General features: G+C 43.0%; 1 protein-coding gene across 1 annotated transcript; it reads right to left on the bottom strand.

Annotated features, from left to right (window-relative positions):
* Positions 1-1,413: 1,413 nt before the first annotated feature.
* Positions 1,414-16,359, bottom strand: LOC146236773 (atrial natriuretic peptide receptor 1). The gene is made up of 27 exons (XM_084687049.1): positions 16,238-16,359; positions 15,722-15,907; positions 15,267-15,388; positions 14,939-15,028; positions 14,670-14,815; positions 14,281-14,405; positions 13,880-14,026; positions 13,561-13,712; positions 13,120-13,255; positions 12,698-12,789; positions 12,372-12,504; positions 10,871-10,949; positions 10,134-10,230; positions 9,873-9,971; positions 9,546-9,623; positions 9,295-9,399; positions 8,817-8,888; positions 8,208-8,355; positions 7,608-7,760; positions 6,817-6,991; positions 5,414-5,554; positions 4,841-4,964; positions 3,671-3,739; positions 3,359-3,533; positions 2,957-3,055; positions 2,742-2,833; positions 1,414-2,213 (listed from the first exon to the last, which is right to left on the bottom strand). Exons 2-27 carry the CDS (start codon positions 15,900-15,902, stop codon positions 2,166-2,168), a joined length of 3,078 nt encoding a protein of 1,025 aa, XP_084543175.1. The 5' UTR covers positions 15,903-15,907; positions 16,238-16,359; the 3' UTR covers positions 1,414-2,165.
* Between the last annotated feature and the right edge of the window lie 1,747 nt (positions 16,360-18,106).

Raw genomic sequence — 18,106 nt, 5'->3', positions numbered from 1 at the left:
CAAGGCTCAGGTCCAGCTTTCACAAACCATTAAACATGTTCCTGGTTACAAGCACTGGCGTCAAGCCAAAGAACCAAACATTAAACGTGATTAAGTGTGTACTTTTCCACATCAATGCCAGTAGTGTTTATTATCTTATCTTTATCTTATCTTTATCCATCCAAGCTATATACATCACACAGCCTGTCTAAGACAGACAACTGGCTAACTGACCCTAGCTAAACACAAGAGAAATGTCATATTGGGTAACACAAAATGGAAGCCTACAAATAGTAATATTTAAAAGGACCAGTGGAATACATTATTGCCTTTTCCAAATGTCTCGGTACCAGCCTGTTTCTGCATAATATCCCTTAATTGCTTATTTCCGCTTGATACAGTAACTAATGAAATATTCATGAGTTATTAAGGCTTAATTATTTCCCCTTTGCGTTCCTGAAAATTGTGGTTGCTTTAAAAGAACACTTTTTTACATATTAAAGTGCAATGTTCTTTATGAAAGTTTCCAAATGATAAACTAAAAAATATTACTTCAAAGGAACTGATAAAGTACTTCACAAATAAGCTATAATATAATTTCACTTGTACTGTATATATTTGTCCTAAGCCTCCAATCATATATGTGGTCAGTTGAGTTCTTTCACACAATTTGGTTTGCTGTGCACTTAAAGCATTTGAATGTAATTCTTTTTTTGACATTAGCATCTCGTTTGTGTTTTACATTGAAAGTGTATTCTGATGAAGAGAAAAAAGATTAGAAGATCAAATCACAATGGGAGACCAAAGACAATACAGACGATAAGAGCGAAATGGACAGAGAAAGAGTGAGAGACAGAAAGACATTTATTTAAACTGATAGGAAAAGTGTCACCTTTGGTTGACATAAAGTGTCAGATTTTGTAACCATAGAGGGTGTTAGACAGTGGTAAACTCACCCGGACAGCCCTAATACTGGGAGGGTGAGCAACCTTTCAAGTTCAATTTTCCAACGTTTTACTTTTTTATTTGTCTTTCTGTCCTCAAAAAGCAAAGGGTGGTGTTGCGTAACTTCACGAAAGCAAGCAAAATTATGATGCTTGGCACCACCTACAGAATTGTTGCCAGTCAACAGCAATCAGCCACTGATAGCACCAATCTAGGCCGTAATAGCAAATAGCTCATAATGCATGCTAATGGTAATTAGTTATGTGTTTTCCTATCAGGTAGGTATTCTTGCATAATTGGCTAACAAAGAGTCATTTCACGTAACCTCATTCCCCGAGGAGCATGACTCAGGTATGGCTGGCTATTTGGCTGTAAAAAATAAACAAATAGTTCTCCCATTTTTGTGTGGTCGTCTAATAAAACAGCACATAAGCCCAAACAGAGAAGCCACATAAAGACCTTTCTCAACAACTTCAATTTTCAAAAGCATTAAGGCCAGTATCTACAAAGGCATTTCAGAGGTTGATTAACAGACGGCACTCTCCAGAGCTTTTAGCATAGTTTAGATGGTGCTTATTTTCTGTGAGAGAGATGTAGGTGGCTAGGGAAAGGCAAAATTGTATTAGTGTTTTTGGTTACAAACCTGATATTAGTAGTAATATTACAATGGCTTTTACTCTATAAATGAACTGAATCAGAATATAAAACAGAGAACAAGATGTTATTAACTCAAGAGTGTCAAGGTGTTGACACAATATTTTTCTGGTGAATAGAGAGGTAACCATTATCATGACAAATAAGACCAATTAAAAATGGTATGTACACAAATATAATCTTTGAATTTGAAAAAAATATGAACACTTAATTTAGCAAAAAAATTAAAACCATCCTAATCTTTGATACAGTGCTTTTCATAAAGCTTGTGTACTTGTTTTAATAATGTGCTTTAGAGTATGCAAAACAACTTCTGAAGATATGTCTTGAAATTGCATTCTCAAACATTAATCAGAAAAGTTATAGTATTAAAAGCAAAACAATGCATACCGTGACTGAATACATCTAGCAAAAGCTTTAGCATTAGAACAGTTATTTGTTTAGAAAACTGTAACATTCATTAAATGTCAATCACTGGGGGGGAACATAAAAAAATAATCATTTTCAAAGATAATAAAATGAAAGTTTCAGAACTACTCTTTATGCTAAAGATACAAACCTAAATCACAATAGAAAAAATAACATTTTCACTGGTGCTCTCCCAAAAGCCAAAATGTCCTTACAAGCCCCTTTCCCTGCAATGAAAAGTGGAGAGAGAAAATGAATGGATAAGAGAATTGCCTTCAACAAAAATCTGTCAGACCCAAACTATTTTTATCCTCCAACACAGCTGCAGTCAGTCAACTAAAAAGTCCTCTAAACCACTTTACAAGAATGTTATTTTTTCGTCTGCTTTTGTGGATCCTCTTTAAGTGAATGAAATGAGAGAGATAGGAGCTGAACAAAAAGGAGTTGACCGGTTTGCTTAATTCGTTTTCTCTAAGTCTTACTTTGGTCAGACGAGCCATTAAAGCTGGGATGGGCAGGTGGGGGTGGGGGGCTATTGCTAAAGTTACTGATTTCCTTAACCATGACTAAACTGTACATGATAATGTCGTTATGTCCACATATCTCCTAACATGCCTTAATTACATTTCCTGTAGTTTAAATACTGTAGACACACATAGTAGAGTGTATAGTGATTAGTAGTGATTGTGCTTGGCAGGCAAGACTATTATGTAGTGGAGGGATAAATAGAAATGGCAGAGAGCTCATGAATGTACCTTCATCAGAATATCCCCCCTCAGCTCACAATGGAATGTCCCAAATGTGTCCAGGAGAGCTTTGGTGGAGCTGCTCACATGGATCTTCAGAGCTGTAGAGGGGCAAGTCACAGCATTTTTACTGTTATAACCAAATATATATTTGTAATATTCTTTTCACAACTTATCCATACAGACAGTGTACTTGCAGTTTTCCAGTTGTCATGTGAGCTTACGTGATCCGCACGACTCAACTCGTGAGGCAGTGTTGACCGTGTCCCCAAACAAACAGTAACGAGGCATCTTAAGACCCACCACACCTGCCACACAGGGGCCTAGAGCATTTAGGAATCATTTAGGAATCATTTAGGAATCATTTAGGAATCATGTATAAATCATGCATGAATCATTTGTTGATCATTTATGAATGATTTATGAATCATTTGTTGATCATTTATAAATCATTTTTGAATCATTTGTTGACCATTTATCACTTTCATCCCAGATAATAAATGTAACAAATTAATTCCCACTAATGCTTGTTTAATAGCACTTAATGTGTGGAGGTGGGAGACAACCTTGTGTGGTTGAGGTTATGCTTTTTTTTGCATTTAGATTGAGTTTTTTCTGTGTGTTACCTGAGTGCAGGCCAATGCGGACCTTTAGTTGCTGCTGGGGTACGTGTGGGCTTTGGTATTGCTTCATGCCCTGGACCATTGACAGGGACATTCGTGCAATCTCCTTGGCGTGGTTGACACCGTTTCGAATGGGTAGACCAGACACTACCATGTAGGCGTCGCCAATGGTCTCCACCTGACACAAAATGGAGGAAAGGATGAACGGGTCGGCTCCAAGGATAATCTCTACAGGCTGATTGATGGAGATCTCTACTTGCTCATACAAAATGAAGGTCATGGATTTGGACAAGGATTTGGACTTTTGGTTTGTACCTTGTACACGTTGTGGTTGTCGATGATGTTGTCAAAGTAGGTGTACAAGTCATTCAGTACATTCACCACCTTATGGAGAGAAGCTATTTTCAGACCTGCTCGACTCATAAAGCTCAGACATTTGCGCAGGCACACAGGAGCTACATATCCATTTGTCACGCACGCAAATGCGAATACACACATGCACGTACACGAACACCCACACACACACGTAAATAAACCAGGAGGTGTCAAACATTTTCCATTGGGATGAATGCAGCTGAGACCTCCTTAAAATAAAGCTGGCAATAAGGCGTTATTTCCACACCGTGTTTGACTACACTGTACCCTGACTGGACACCATGAGTCATGACTGCCTGTGCTCACGACCAGGGGAATTCCACAGTATGCACATTCAACACATACCAGCGCCAGTCACCTAATAATGCCATGGTTTCCCAAGGGGGTATCGTGACACCCGCTACATCACCTTTCCCACAGTGCACCACTGCATAAAGCTCTGAGTGGATTACAGAGGTATGGCTTAGTGGGTAGAGCATTTCACTGCATATCAAGAGGTGAAGGATTCACATTCCCCTCTATATATTGCTTTGGCTAAAAGCATCTACTAAATGAATACATTATTTATTCATTGCTTGCATCGTGTCCTTGGTTTAAATCAGAGAGATGCACTGCAATGGAACACTTCCTCTTCAAGGGAGATTTGGTCTGAGTCATGGCTTTAAGGACATTCTAAGTCCTTTGAGACACAATATTGTAATGTTCTATGCAAACTCCTCCTTGGTTTCAAATCAAGTGGACACTCAAACTGGAATCTGTTATGGGGACCCTTGTAGCTCGGAGTATGCGTACCATGTAGGCCAAGGCCTTACCGCAATGCTCTAGGTTTGAATTCAGCCTTTGCCATTTGCAGCATGCTTTCTCTTCCATTTTTCCCTGTCTTTCCTGTCACACTTCACTTAAAAACAGTCCAATAAAGCATGAACATTTCAATATGTATATGTTCAACAATATGTATCTTGACGGGTATCCCATCAGAACTTATGCCTACTCAGGAGCTAAAGAGTCTGTTACCCTTCTAGATCTACAATTACCAAAATGGCACAGTACTTGGTTATGCTTTCGTATCCTGCTTAGCTTGTCAAAGAGGTCAGAGGTCATCTGGATCACCTGCATGGGTGTGAGACTGGCGGACATGGCGGTGAAGCCCTCAATGTCGCTGAAATAGATGGTGACGCAGTCGTAGGTCTCCGCCCTCACCGTCTTCCCAGCGATTAGCTGCACGGCGACGGACCTATAAATACAGGGGAGGGAGTCACAACACAGCGCACCTATGGAAGCAATACTAGTAGGATCACAGAAGCTATGCAGGGAGTGTTAATGGAGATGGCGTGTTACTTTGATGCCTGATATTTATATACAGGTTTGTGTTACCATTTTGACTGCTAGGTATATGTGAAATGTAAAGACTGGCACGAATAGATGTGATAGACCGACAGACAGACAGATGGACAGAAGGACAGACAGACAGACAGACGGGCAGACAGACAGACAGATACCAGCCGAAACAGAGGAAGGTATTAAGAACGTCTCTCAGCCACTTGAATACATCAAGACAGGACTCCGTCAGCCTGCATCTACTTGGGAGACGGCAGGTTGGGTGGTGCGGGGGAGTAGGGGGGGACGACAAAAACAAAAGCTTTAACAGCCTCTTATGCCAACACACAGAGGCAAGTACGTTACCGTGGCAACATCTGGGTGAGCAGGCCCTCTGCTCGCCTTTTCTCCTCCAGCAGCTGGCCCGTGCGCTCGTTCACCACCTCCTCCAGGTTGGTGGCATACTGCTCCAGACGACTCAGCAGGTTGTCCAGGATGCTCTCCCCACTGAGAGAGGGAGGGAGGGAGGGAGGGAGGGAGGGAGGGAGGGAGGGAGGGAGGGAGGGAGGGAGGGAGGGAGGGAGGGAGGGAGGGAGGGAGGGAGGGAGGGAGGGAGGGAGGGAGGGAGGGAGGGAGGGAGGGAGGGAGGGAGGGAGGGAGGGAGGGAGGGAGGGGGGAGGTAGAGAGGGAAAGGGGGGAGGGAAGGAGAGAAAGGGAAGAGGTAGAGAGGCAAATGTGGGAGGTAGAGAGGGAAATGGGGGAGGTAGAGAGAGAAAGGGGGGAGGTAGAGAGAGAAAGGGGGAGGGAAGGAGAGAAAGAAAGGAGGTAGTGAGACAAAGGGGGGAAGTAGAGAGAGAAAGGGGGGAGGTAGAGAGAGAAATGGGGGAGGTAGAGATGGAAAGGGAAAGGTTGAAGCAGAAATTGGGGAAAGCAAATGAATGGAGAGGGAAGATTAAGGTTGATGGAATAGGGAAAGTAATGGCAAGATGGGAGAGGAGAAAAGGGTGTCCAGAGATAGGGCCCCGCCGAAAGAGAATATTTTTGTTGTTGTTTTTTTCAGCAGAAAAATGCAGGATGCAAACGGTTCAAACACGTTGGAAGATTTATTCACGTTGAAAAATGACACCTGGCTGCTACAGAGGGGATTTGTTTCAGTCTTCAATACATCCTTCAGTTCCATCACTCTTCTCTCCCCTCCCTCCCTCCCCTCCCTCCCCTCCCACCCCCTCCCTCTCCCCCTGTTAGAGCAGGATAAATGACTCTAGTGATGACAGTCGACAGACACGGTCTCCAGAGACTGTTGTGTGCACCGCGTTGCATACTACTATATCTTTCCCTCTTCTTCTTTCCCTCTCCCTCTCCTTCTCTCCTTTTATCCTCTCTTTCTAATTGAACCCATCCCTTTGTCTCTCTCTCTCTAGCTCTCTCTCCACCATCATCCCTAACTTGAATTAATGGTCATGCTCTCTCCTATTTGTTCTTTTGCAGCACAAGCACTAACGACCCACTCAAAACTTCTTAGGTATATATTTATTTATTTATTCATTTATTTATGGTGACTCACTAAACCAAGTCTCTACGCACATAAAAAAAAATCCTTTAGTCCAAAGTAACGTACAGGGGGGATTTGAACCTGTACCTCTTTATCTGCTCTACCGCTGAGGTATACCCATCCTATTTATTACACGTCCCCATGCATACCGTAAGCCAGAAGGAACAGAAGTGGCATGTTTGTATGTTTATACCACACAGTATGTTTGCGTACTGACCCACTGGGACAGAGCCTCTTGACGGTGAGGCGCAGGGAGGAGAAGTCGGGCCGCTCGGCCGCCCTCTCGCTCCAGCAGGATGCCATCAGAGCCTCCACACTCTCCGGGCACACCTCCCGGTCGGTGTGGGGGCGCAGCGGGCTGCAGCCGCCCGCCTTCACGCCAGCCACGATGTCTGGGGAGGAGGAGGGGGGGGGGGGGGGTAGGGTGGAGGAGGAGGGGGTGGGGGAGGGAGGGAGGGAGGGAGGGAGGGAGGGAGGGAGGGAGGGAGGGAGGGAGGGAGGGAGGGAGGGAGGGAGGGAGGGAGGGAGGGAGGGAGGGAGGGAGGGAGGGAGGGAGGGAGGGAGGGAGGGAGGGAGGGAGGGAGGGAGGGAGGGAGGGAGGGATCAAGTTTGAAAGGGCACAGAAATGTCGGGTGTGGGAAGATGGAAAAGGTGGCCAGGATGGGAGGAAAAACAACAGAGAGACAGTTGTGGGCGAATGTGTGGAACGAGGTGGAATAACAACATGGTGGTGTTGGAGGATAGAGAGGTAGATATAAAAGAAAGAGAGCAAGACATTTCAAGAGTTACATCTCCAACGTTATCTAACCTGACAACCATCCGCAATTGCAGTGTGTGAGGGTTTGTCAGGACGTGATGGAAGTACACATGCCTTAGGTTACAACACACACAAATGCACACACAAAGTAAAAGCTTGTACTGACACACACCCATATACAAACACACACACACACATGCACATAAATACAAACACAAACACACACAACATACACGGTTATGAGTACCTACCTTTTGCCTTGAGGCTACTGTTTGGGATGAAGAAGGGCCCGTTTCGGTACACCACCTCTTGAACAATAATGCCAAAGCTGTAGACGTCGCCCCTCTGAGTGCCAGCAGGGGGCAGGCAGTCTCTCAGCAGCTCTGGTGCCCGCCACACAAGAGCTGGCACCGAGGGCAAGGTTGGCATGAAAAGGTTGGCATGAAGTCAGAAGTTAGACGTATTGGACAGTCCCAGGAGAATAATTCCTCCTCCTGCCCCTCTTGTCTTCCTCTCTTGCCCTCCACTATGTCCTCCCTCCCTCCCTCCCTTCCTCCTTCCCTACTCCTCCTTCCTTCCTTCCTTCCTTCCTTCCTTCCTTCCTTCCTTCCTTCCTTCCTTCCTTCCTTCCTTCCTTCTGTCATCACTTATCCTTTCTCTCTATCCCTCTCGCTTTTCTCAGATGTCCATTGGCAGTTCAAGCCTTCTCCTGTCCTCCACCTCCACCTGTCTCCCATCTCTCCCATCTTTCCCTCTCCCTTTCATCACACCAATAAAGGGACTGGGACCAGGCCTGAACCTCCCCCTTTCCCCCCTTTATCTTTGGCCTCCTCCCTCCCTCTCCCACTCACAGGTCCAGGGCTCTCGGCTGGGTGGTCGTCGGAGGTCACCGAGGCCGTGGTCGGTGACCTTGAGAACAAAGCGACTGTCCACGACACAGTTGAAAGAGGACAGGTGGCCATGTGATCGAAGAGGGCTGCGGTGTAGGTAGTCCATCCCCTATGCACACACACACACACACACACAAACACGATTTGCACACATGTCTATATGCACACGTGCATGTGCACACATGAAAAAGTAAGTAGACATGCATACATAAACAAACACACACGCAAACATAAATATACATGCAAACATGCACACACACATACACACACACAGGTCAATTGACATGCAAATATATGCACACCCATTCATGGACAGCTAGGGTCATGGCCCACCGTGTGCACACTTAGCAAATGAGCAGTATTGCATCAAATTCATAAACAGTCTAAAATATGACCTCATCTTGCTGTAAGACAGTTGTATTACTGCTCTAGGACAGTTATTATCTTTACAATACAATCCTCTAGGCTAACGTACAGTAATTAGATTTATGACATTCATATACCATTAATATATATAACTGATAAGGCTTGAAAAGTCAGTATTACAAAAATACATGTTGGAGAACATACCTTCACGATGTCAAGCAGGAGGGAGTACTTGAAGCTCCAGTCAAGCTTGATGGAGCCATTTGTCAAGATGTCCTTGAGGATGGGAGGAAGACAATTTTGTCACTACAGTCATGTTAGGGTTAGAAACACTATTGGAATAGAAACACTAATGGTATAGAAACACCAGGTACAAACACACACAGGGACTTTTAAGGTAAAGCCGGTTTTGAACATGGATGTGCATCGTCGTAGTGTAACAGGGCAGGCCCTTGAGTCAGTGTGTGTGGGTGGTCTGCATTGATAAGCTTTGTGTGTGCGTGTGTGTATGTGTGTGTATGTGTGAGTGAGTATGAGATTATGAGAGTGAGTGTGTTGGGGGTGTTCTGTCTAGATAGCTGTGTGTGTTTGGTGTGTGTGGTGTGTGTAAGAGTGAGTGAGTGTGTTGAGGGGGGTCTGTCTAGACAGGTTTGTGTGTGTGTGTGTGTGTGTGGTCCTGTACATGTAGGCTTCCTTTAGGACAGTATTCTGTCAGCAGAAACAGCTGAGGAGCCTCCAGACAAACTCCAATGAAGCTGCAGATGTTTGGGTGGATCAGGTCCCGGCACTTCGCACACACACACACACACACACACACACACGCACACAATTAGTATTTGCCAGCTATTTTCACAATACGCAATCAACGTTAAGCAATCCATAATTTGTCATCAGAAACTTGGATGTGTTTGTGTGGGGCTGCTGTGGGCTCACCTGCTTCAGCTCGGTGAGAAGCTCTCCACTCAGACTGACATTCTTCACATTTAGGAAGCGCACCCAACAGATGTTGTCCTGCGAGCGACACAGCAAGACCCAGAGAGAGAGAAAGAGAGAGAGAGAGAGCCGTAAAAGACGATCAAGCCTCTGTTGATGATAACAATAACACCCTAACAACGCTAACTAGCTTCCTACAAGCGCCAAAATCGTATTTGAGTATACACAGGTGTGAGACTTGTGGGACTTTTGAATCACCACAGATCTCCGCTTGGGGGGGAAAGGACGAAGAAACGTAAACAGAATTCAGTAAGAGTTGAGTCCTACTTTGTAAACAGCTGTTCGAAGGGAGGACTGTCTGTCTTCCAAGATATCAAGGATGGACTCAGAGGATGCATGGATGGACTGGGAGTTGAAGAAAGGTACCTACAATATTTAGTTAGAGTTATTTCTTTTTTAAAAGCCTTTACCGTTCTCTCACACACTCACTTGTGTGCATACAAGTGTACAAGCACACAAGCACAAACACACGTGGATTCTCACAACAAATTTGCGTGCATACTCACACACACACTTACGCACACACACCTGACCAGTGGAGGACGAGCTGTTCTCTATCATGGTGACGTCACTGGGGTTGACCCTCCACAGCATCACAGACGCCTTCTCATGTAGGATATACTTCCTGTGGGACAGGAAATAGTTTGTATCAAGGTCATACACACACATTCACACAAACTATCTATCACAGTTTACAATACATTACAAAAAGTTCAAAAGTCACTACATAACAGCAACTTGAACTCTTTTCCAATAGTGATCCAGTGACTAGCTGTTATGCAATGTTTGCTTTTATTAAAATCTTTTCTCTGCAAAAAGTCAATTTAAGTACTTTGGAAACAGAAAAAGAATTCTCTCATTAAAGGGTCACGTGGGCTGGACAAATAAAGACTGTCTCCTAAGAGCCCAGCTCAACTTAATATCCGAGTTCACGCTGAAAACAGACAAGTAACCAGGTCATATTCATGATTAATTTCTCTGTAATCTTTGGTTGCAGGAGTAATATGGGACGTGCACTTTTTCCTGGCTTAAAGGATATTACAGAAATATTATGAAGTAGCGTTGTCTGAGAAACGTATTTAATTAGAGGAATATTTGAAGGAGAGAATGAGCTTCATTCACCCTGTCTTATGGATCTTTGTCATGTCATGATGAAACAATGTGCGTGTGAGAGTGTGTGTGTGCGAGTGTGTGCATATGTGTAGAAGTGTGTGCATATGAGCGTGCGTGCATTCGTGTGTGATTGGGAGAGAGCAGAATGTCACCTGTACAGGAAACAAACAGCTATCGTCCCTGTGACAAGTACACTGGCAATCATCCCCACGGCTATCAGTAGTCTTCTGTCTGAAAAAAAGGAGCCAAGATGAACTTTAGAAAACAGCTAACAAACCCAATGATTAGGGGGAAGACTATTGTTTGACTGCTGTAAACAGATTTCAAGATTTCTAAGTGATAGGCCACAGACAACATAATAACAGTTTATTAAGATCAAAATGATTGAGTTAATTATTAATTGCACAACAGGCATCATTCAACAGAAGAAACGAGAAACATTTGCAGTCAAGTATTTTCTTTCCTCATAATCCCTCATTTACATTCATTAAAAACCCCTCTGAGCTTCACACATTTTGAAAATTGTTGAGCCATCTGCATGAAAAGCCGTCCGCCAACCACAACGGGACTTCACCGCATCGGAAAACATCCCCAGAACACATAGTAAATATAGTACAGCCAGGAAATAAAATAGCTGATAGCGACAATGAAGGGTATTGCATAATCTTGACTCAGCAGAATGGGAAATTGGTTATGATATATATCAGTTTACTAGGGGAGAGGTGGACTCAAATGGAAATACCTATATAAAAAGGAATTCATACCTCAGCGCAAACAAAACAGTTAAAAGTGTTAAACAGGCAGGGGTCAAAATCCATATTGAGATTGTTATGAATCTCTTGCCTGTGTGTTTCTCTATCCTCTCTCTGTCTGTCTTTCTCTGCCTCTCTCTCATACACTCTCTTTCACTTTCTTTCCCTCTCTCGCTGTCTCTTTCTCTTCTCTCTCTCACTCTATATTTTTCTCACACTCCCTCTTATTTTATCTCTATCTCTTTCTCTTACACACTTTCCTTCCTTCCTTCTCTCTCTCTCTCTCTCTCTCTCTCTCTCTCTCTCTCTCTCTCTCTCTCTCTCTCTCTCTCTCTCTCTCTCTCTCTCTCTCTCTTTTATTTATTTTTTCTTTTGTTTTCTTTCTCTCTTTCTCCCTTTGTCTCTTCCCCTTTACCCCCACCATCCCCTCTTATCTCTCTCCTCCATCCCTCTCTCTCTCTCTCTCTCTCTCTCTCTCTCTCTCTCTCTCTCTCTCTCTCTCTCTCTCTCTGTTTCTCTCTCTGTCTTTTTTCCCCCTGTCTCAGTTTTTAATCAAAGCCGAGTCTGGAGGCCCATGGACAGATATGATAAGGCAGTTGACCTCTGCTGGGGCAGGGTTAGACAGGTGCAAAACCAGCAGCGGCTCTGGGCGGCGAAGCGGAAGAGAAGAAACTTTGTTGGAAACACATTGCTCTACTGCCCCCTCCTGGAGGAATAGTGTACTGCACATTAGTTAGCCATGTCTTCATTGGAGGATATGATCTTAGACCACATCACATTTTCAACAGGGAACAAACCACCTTCCTCCAAAATGTCTATATATACTAATACATATACTTATATATACACATGTATATTTGAAGTATCGGATGCAGCAAAGAGAGGTCAGAGGTCACAGTACCCGTGCAGAGTTCACCATTGTAGCCACATGGGGGCGTGTCTCTTGGTGGCGTCTTCCTGCCTCCAGGCCAAAGGATTTTCACCCCATCTACAGACTCATAGGTCTTGTTGGCGCCAAAGTAGTTGGCAATAACCTATTAGGAAAGGCCACGGTTGTTTCATACTATTGACATAATATTTCTGTCGATTTCAATCAAAGAAAATAAGTTGAGAGAAAGGAATGAGAGAGGGGAGGGAGAGACGGAGAGAGAAAAAGAGAGGATGGATGCCAGTAGGAGACAAAGAAAAAGAGAGAGAGAAATATAAAGAGAGAGAGGGAGAACTGACCTTGAACTCTCCATCCTCACCCTGGATGTGCTTTACCATGTAGGCTGACTCTCTATCCCCACTGGCATCCATGGTCACATCTCCCTGGATACCTGTGGAAAAAACAAAATCAGTTGCAATCATTTCATTTTCGGTTTCAAATCAACCGTATTCTAATTTGCAGTACGACCATGGATATGGATGAAGGCCAAACAGACTGCAGTGCTGTCTACTGACTCAACATTCTGTGCTGTGAAGAGGGGGCAACATTACGCAATATTTACCTAACAGCAACATTGCATAAGAAACTCTGCCCCCCACGGTGGAGACACTTAGGAGGGGGGGCGGGGGGGGTAATGATGCATTGAACACACACACACAACACACAAACACAGATAACAGTCATGCGCACACACAGGCACACGAGAGAGCCTCTGGCTGACCTGTGATGGTCCTGTTCCACATTCTGTGGGTGACAGCTCGGCCATCGTAGGGGTCACCCTGCTCCGCCAGGGTTTCAGCCAGGGCCTGTGCATACAGCCACACAGAATCATGGGCTATCGCTGCCAGCACAGACACCTGCAATTGGATGGACAGGCCAAGAGATGGAGAGACAGACGAATGAATGGACAGACAGACAGACACAACTTTGGCTTTCTTAATTTTTTTATACTGATTAGTGCAATATGTAAATATTTCAACATATAAGCAGACTCAAATAAATATTGAAAACACATACACTGAACATATCTGTAAATACAAACATATCAACCCATGGTAAAACTAGCTCTGTGTTCCATTGTCAGTGAAACAACTGAAGGTTTCTCCTCTCCACCCCTCCCCCCCCCCCCCCACACTCCAGCCCAAGAGTTTTCCAAGCCAACCTTTTCATTTGTGTAGGTGTGACCAAAATCTTCTTGAGACCGGCGGATGACATTGTTGGAGAAGTCATGGTAGCCCTGATTGTCTGGCTTGTATAGTGAAAGCAGAAACAAGGTTCTGTAGGCCTCTTTAGCCAGCGAGTCCTCAGCGTCACCTACAAAACACAAGTTTATGACAATAATGTACAGAATGTGCTTCCATGGCAATGTTTATGTACTTGAAATGCCTTTATTGGGATGATGTGTACAGTATGAGATAGGGGTCACCAGCAAACTATGTTTGGAAAGGAATCAATTAAAGATCATATTCATTTTGACATACCTCTTCTCCAATCAAAGTTGCCGAACATCTCCGTCAGGATATAAGGTTCGAAGCAGAAAAATACATAGTCCCCATTGGTCAGTTTGTTCCTGTGGGCCTGGATCAGGAAGCGTCTGACTGTCTCCCCCCCTGCAGAGATCACTATGACTACAGCAGGACATGCAAACATCAAACACAATGAGTCAGATAGGATACTATCAAATGATTCCTACCCTTCATCCTTCCTTCCTTCCGTCCTTCCACAGAAATGTATCACTGTCCAAATACATATAGACAGCATGGTATATCTCTACATGACTTGGATGATTACAATGTTGATATTTATTGCTTGGATAATTACATTGATGATTTTGAACGATAGGCTTCAGTGGCATTAGAATGAAGCTGAAACTCAAACTCACTGCGTGAGACCTTGGCAACCTCCATGAGGACACGGTCTAGGAGGAGGGATCTGTCATCCTGACCACCAGGGTCTTCAAACTTCACATATTTGGCCACGGATATGTTATTGACCTGTGCTTGATACCTACAGAGTGAAAAGACATAGGAACTGGAAATTGTCTTCATGTTTATGAATACAAATTATCATCAGAATATTTGGACTAAATACTGTTGCCGGATGTTCCATCATTTCACTGTTTAGAAACACCTGTCATTACAACACAGAGAGAGTCAAGTTGTCAAGAAAGCTCTGGAAAGGACAGTTTCTAGTTACTGATGTTTACAGGACATAAATACTATATGTTTAATTACATGTACATTTATACAAAAAGGTTTTTCCAAAACCCACCTGATGCCTTCTGCCGGTATGACCCAGATTGGTTCGGGCTCATGAATGATCCCGATCCGTTTCCAATCAAATTTTCTACAGATTCTAACAAAGAAGGAACCCATCTTAGTGAAGGGACCAAACACCCTGGTCAGAGTGGGGTATGCCTGGAAGGTGTGCAATAGGAAATATTGTTATAAATAATTTACTGGATTTTTTTCTAACTCTTTGTAATTTCTCTCAATAACTTTATTTCCTAGTTATGGATAGTTGACATGTGATCACTACACCTTTTTGTTGAGTAATTGCTGGTCTGCGCAGGTGGGGCTGATGACGGGAATGTTCCAGAAGGCTGCCAGTTTTGCCGTGATGGCACATACCTGTGGACAAGAGTGGGAGAGAGGAAAGTAGGGTTAGAAGTATTGAACTTCTTTGCATGAGAAGTAGTCAAATTCAAATAACCATCTATGTAATTAAAGCAAAAAGACAAGGAGATTGATGTGAATATTGTTGTTCATTTTTGCAATCCACTATACCGTCTACACAACAATCATCACTATGAAGCCCTATACGACACTGTATAAAGGACCGTACAAATAAAGTCTGTTGCATCCTCACATTGGAGCAGGAGGGGCCGATGAAAGCACTGTAGTTAAGTCTCTGTTTCATCTCCACAATCTTCCCAGGCCCGTTCACATCGTGACATTCGTCGTCCACATACTCGTACTTTAGTCTATGACCTGGAATGACAGGGGAAATGACAGTCAACCTTCAACATCCCCGGGCCAAACATAACAATGACAGTGACCGTGAGGGGAACTGTGGCCAGAAATGATCCCATTCCAGCAAAGAAGGTCCCAGTAGGGATTTCTCTCGAGTGTCCTTTACAATTTATTTATGAAATTAGTCAAACGTCCTAAAAATCTACATTTCTAGTCTCCATAACTCAGCCTGAATTATTTTGTGTTCGGAATGACTAAATCTAAATGTAAATGTTGTGAATTTACAGTTAAGAGTAAAAACTAAAAGGCTGTGACAGTTTTAGAGAGTGTGTATCCAATTGTCAGACTGACCTTTTAACAGCCCAGGGCTCTGGTTCACCTTGTCTATGGCGATGAGGGCACCAGCCCCGATCCTGCCCACACTGAAGGGCTGAGAGGTGTTGGGCAGGACCAGGAGCAGGGTGAACTCCGACCCCTCAACCCAGGGAGCGAAGCAGAGGACCAGCTGTAGGAATCTTGAGAAGAACTTCATGGTCGCTAGGACACAATAGACTAGGCTTACCGACTGTGAAGACACTTTAAAATATAGTTTTTAATAGGATGATAATAATTACCCTGACACACAGTACAGAGAACAAAAAACGAATTAAAATATGCTAATGAGTCATTTGGTAATCATCAAGGGAACTGATGGTTATTTCAGTGGATGATTTATATTTCAGTCTAATATTTTAATTCTTTCTCTAATTGGACGACATGTCTGGATAGATTAATTTACAGTCAATTAACCAGGATATTACTATACATATCATAAAGAAAAAGCCTACTGCGCATCTGTGTAAAATCGGAAAATAAGAGAATACTTACCACTCTATTGTAATTAAAGTAAATTCAAGGGGTTGTTCAGCTGAATATACAGTATCCAATTGCTGTGTCTGAGATTAGTAATGATCAGAATAAAGACATTGAAAGTCAAGATAGTCCATGTGAATTGTAGTTAAACTGTAATTCCCAAAAGCTCTCTCTGAAGACTGAACAAATGCTACTGCGATTTTGCTTTCATAAATCAAGGGGTTCTCATATTAATCATCTTACATTTTACTGGCAGCACTCTGGGAAGGCCGAACCACATGACGTTTGTTTATCTAAACGGCCTCCGAGTAAACACGACATGGGAATCCTCCAACAGACTGGTAAAACATCTGAAAGTAGTTATTTATGTTTTGATCTTATTGCATCCAGTTTTTGACTTAGAAACATAGAAAAACCCTTGTTTGTTTGAAAGCATCATGCGTCTTTGACAGATGTGGTCCTTAAGGTTTATTTGTGATGTTAGTACTTTTTGATTCACTAATTAGGCCTGTTCAATCCCAATGGGATTTTCAGTAAAAATGCTTCCCCTTTGTGGTTTTCTCTAAATATTACATTGAATCAAATCTTTGATTTGATTTTTTTTCTCCATGCTCTTGTTGAGAATCTGTGGGAATCCCTTTGAGACCCTTAAAGAGTTCTGTCTCATACAAACAAAGCACTGCTAAACAACACAACAAAGAAAGACCACTGTTGGGAACAAGAGGATCATGTTTGGAGTTTGGAAGAGCTTCTCAAAAAAAAAAGAAAAATGTTTACACTGTACATCTTGATAAGTCTACACACTATACAGAGGCTGTGAGGGAAATAAGGCGGCTGATTTGAGTTTTCTGCACGTAGACCATGCATGGTCATTCTCCATTTTGACAAATTACAAATTAAAGACATCAGACTCTTGTCAAGGAATATATACAAAACTGATTTATTTAAGTCAAATCGTAATCTTGGTTCCCCCTCAGGGAAGTTTATATTACAAGGAAAAATGTACAATTAATAAAACTGGCTACACTGGTTGCTAACTATAATTTTCCACCCCATTATTCATTACATCAGTTTGTTTTGAGAACTCTCCCTCACCTCTCACCATGACCTTTAACCTTTCACCTTTCAACGTCCATCTGTCCTCATGACCCAGTTAAATCAGAAGTCAGACATGGCACATTCTTTTGCTCTACCACACAGTTGTGGTTGTGCGTTTGAGAGTAAATGAGAGCGAGAGAATGTACTTGTGTGCGTAAATAATGATTGACATAGAAATGTATCAATAACATCCAGTTATGGACTGTTTGCTTTCAAACAGTAATTGACTGTAGAGAATCGTTTTTTTTTCCATTTTAGGATTGAGCTGTTTTTTTTATGAATGTTCCCACTTTCCCCAGCAGATAGCAGTCTACCGCAAAGTTTCAGAGCAATCAGATCATATTAAAAACCATGTCTGTTGCATATAAATGCACCTCTCTGATCCTGTGATTCTTAGTGAGAACAATGATTTCTACTGCACTCCCCAGATTTGCTTTGGGTTTGGCTTAAGCTCAACGAGCGTCCTGCTAATATCTGAGTTGGGATGTCTCACATGCTTTTATTTTGCACACTTAAAGAGAACTACCACACATCCAGGAGATTGAGGTCTGGTCTAAGACCATCTGTCACTTTGGCTGTGAAACAGGGGCACAATTCCATTTCTCTCTAATCTCACTTGTCTGTTTGTTTCCCCCCTCATGGATGTCATAGGAGAGTGATAGAAGGGTGGAAGATTGCACATTGTTTTTCTAACAGATACTATGGAATTGGGCTGAATGTGTTTTCACAGCTAGTGCTCTTAAGTGTTACAGTAACACAGAAACAGCAGTTTATCAAATCAGGCAG

Source organism: Hypomesus nipponensis, chromosome 22 (genome assembly GCF_054491055.1).
Source record: "Hypomesus nipponensis isolate SF chromosome 22, ASM5449105v1, whole genome shotgun sequence".
In the NCBI taxonomy this organism is placed as follows: domain Eukaryota; kingdom Metazoa; phylum Chordata; class Actinopteri; order Osmeriformes; family Osmeridae; genus Hypomesus; species Hypomesus nipponensis.
Note: the sequence above shows the minus strand (reverse complement) of the source record. Positions and strands in the feature narration are given on the sequence as shown.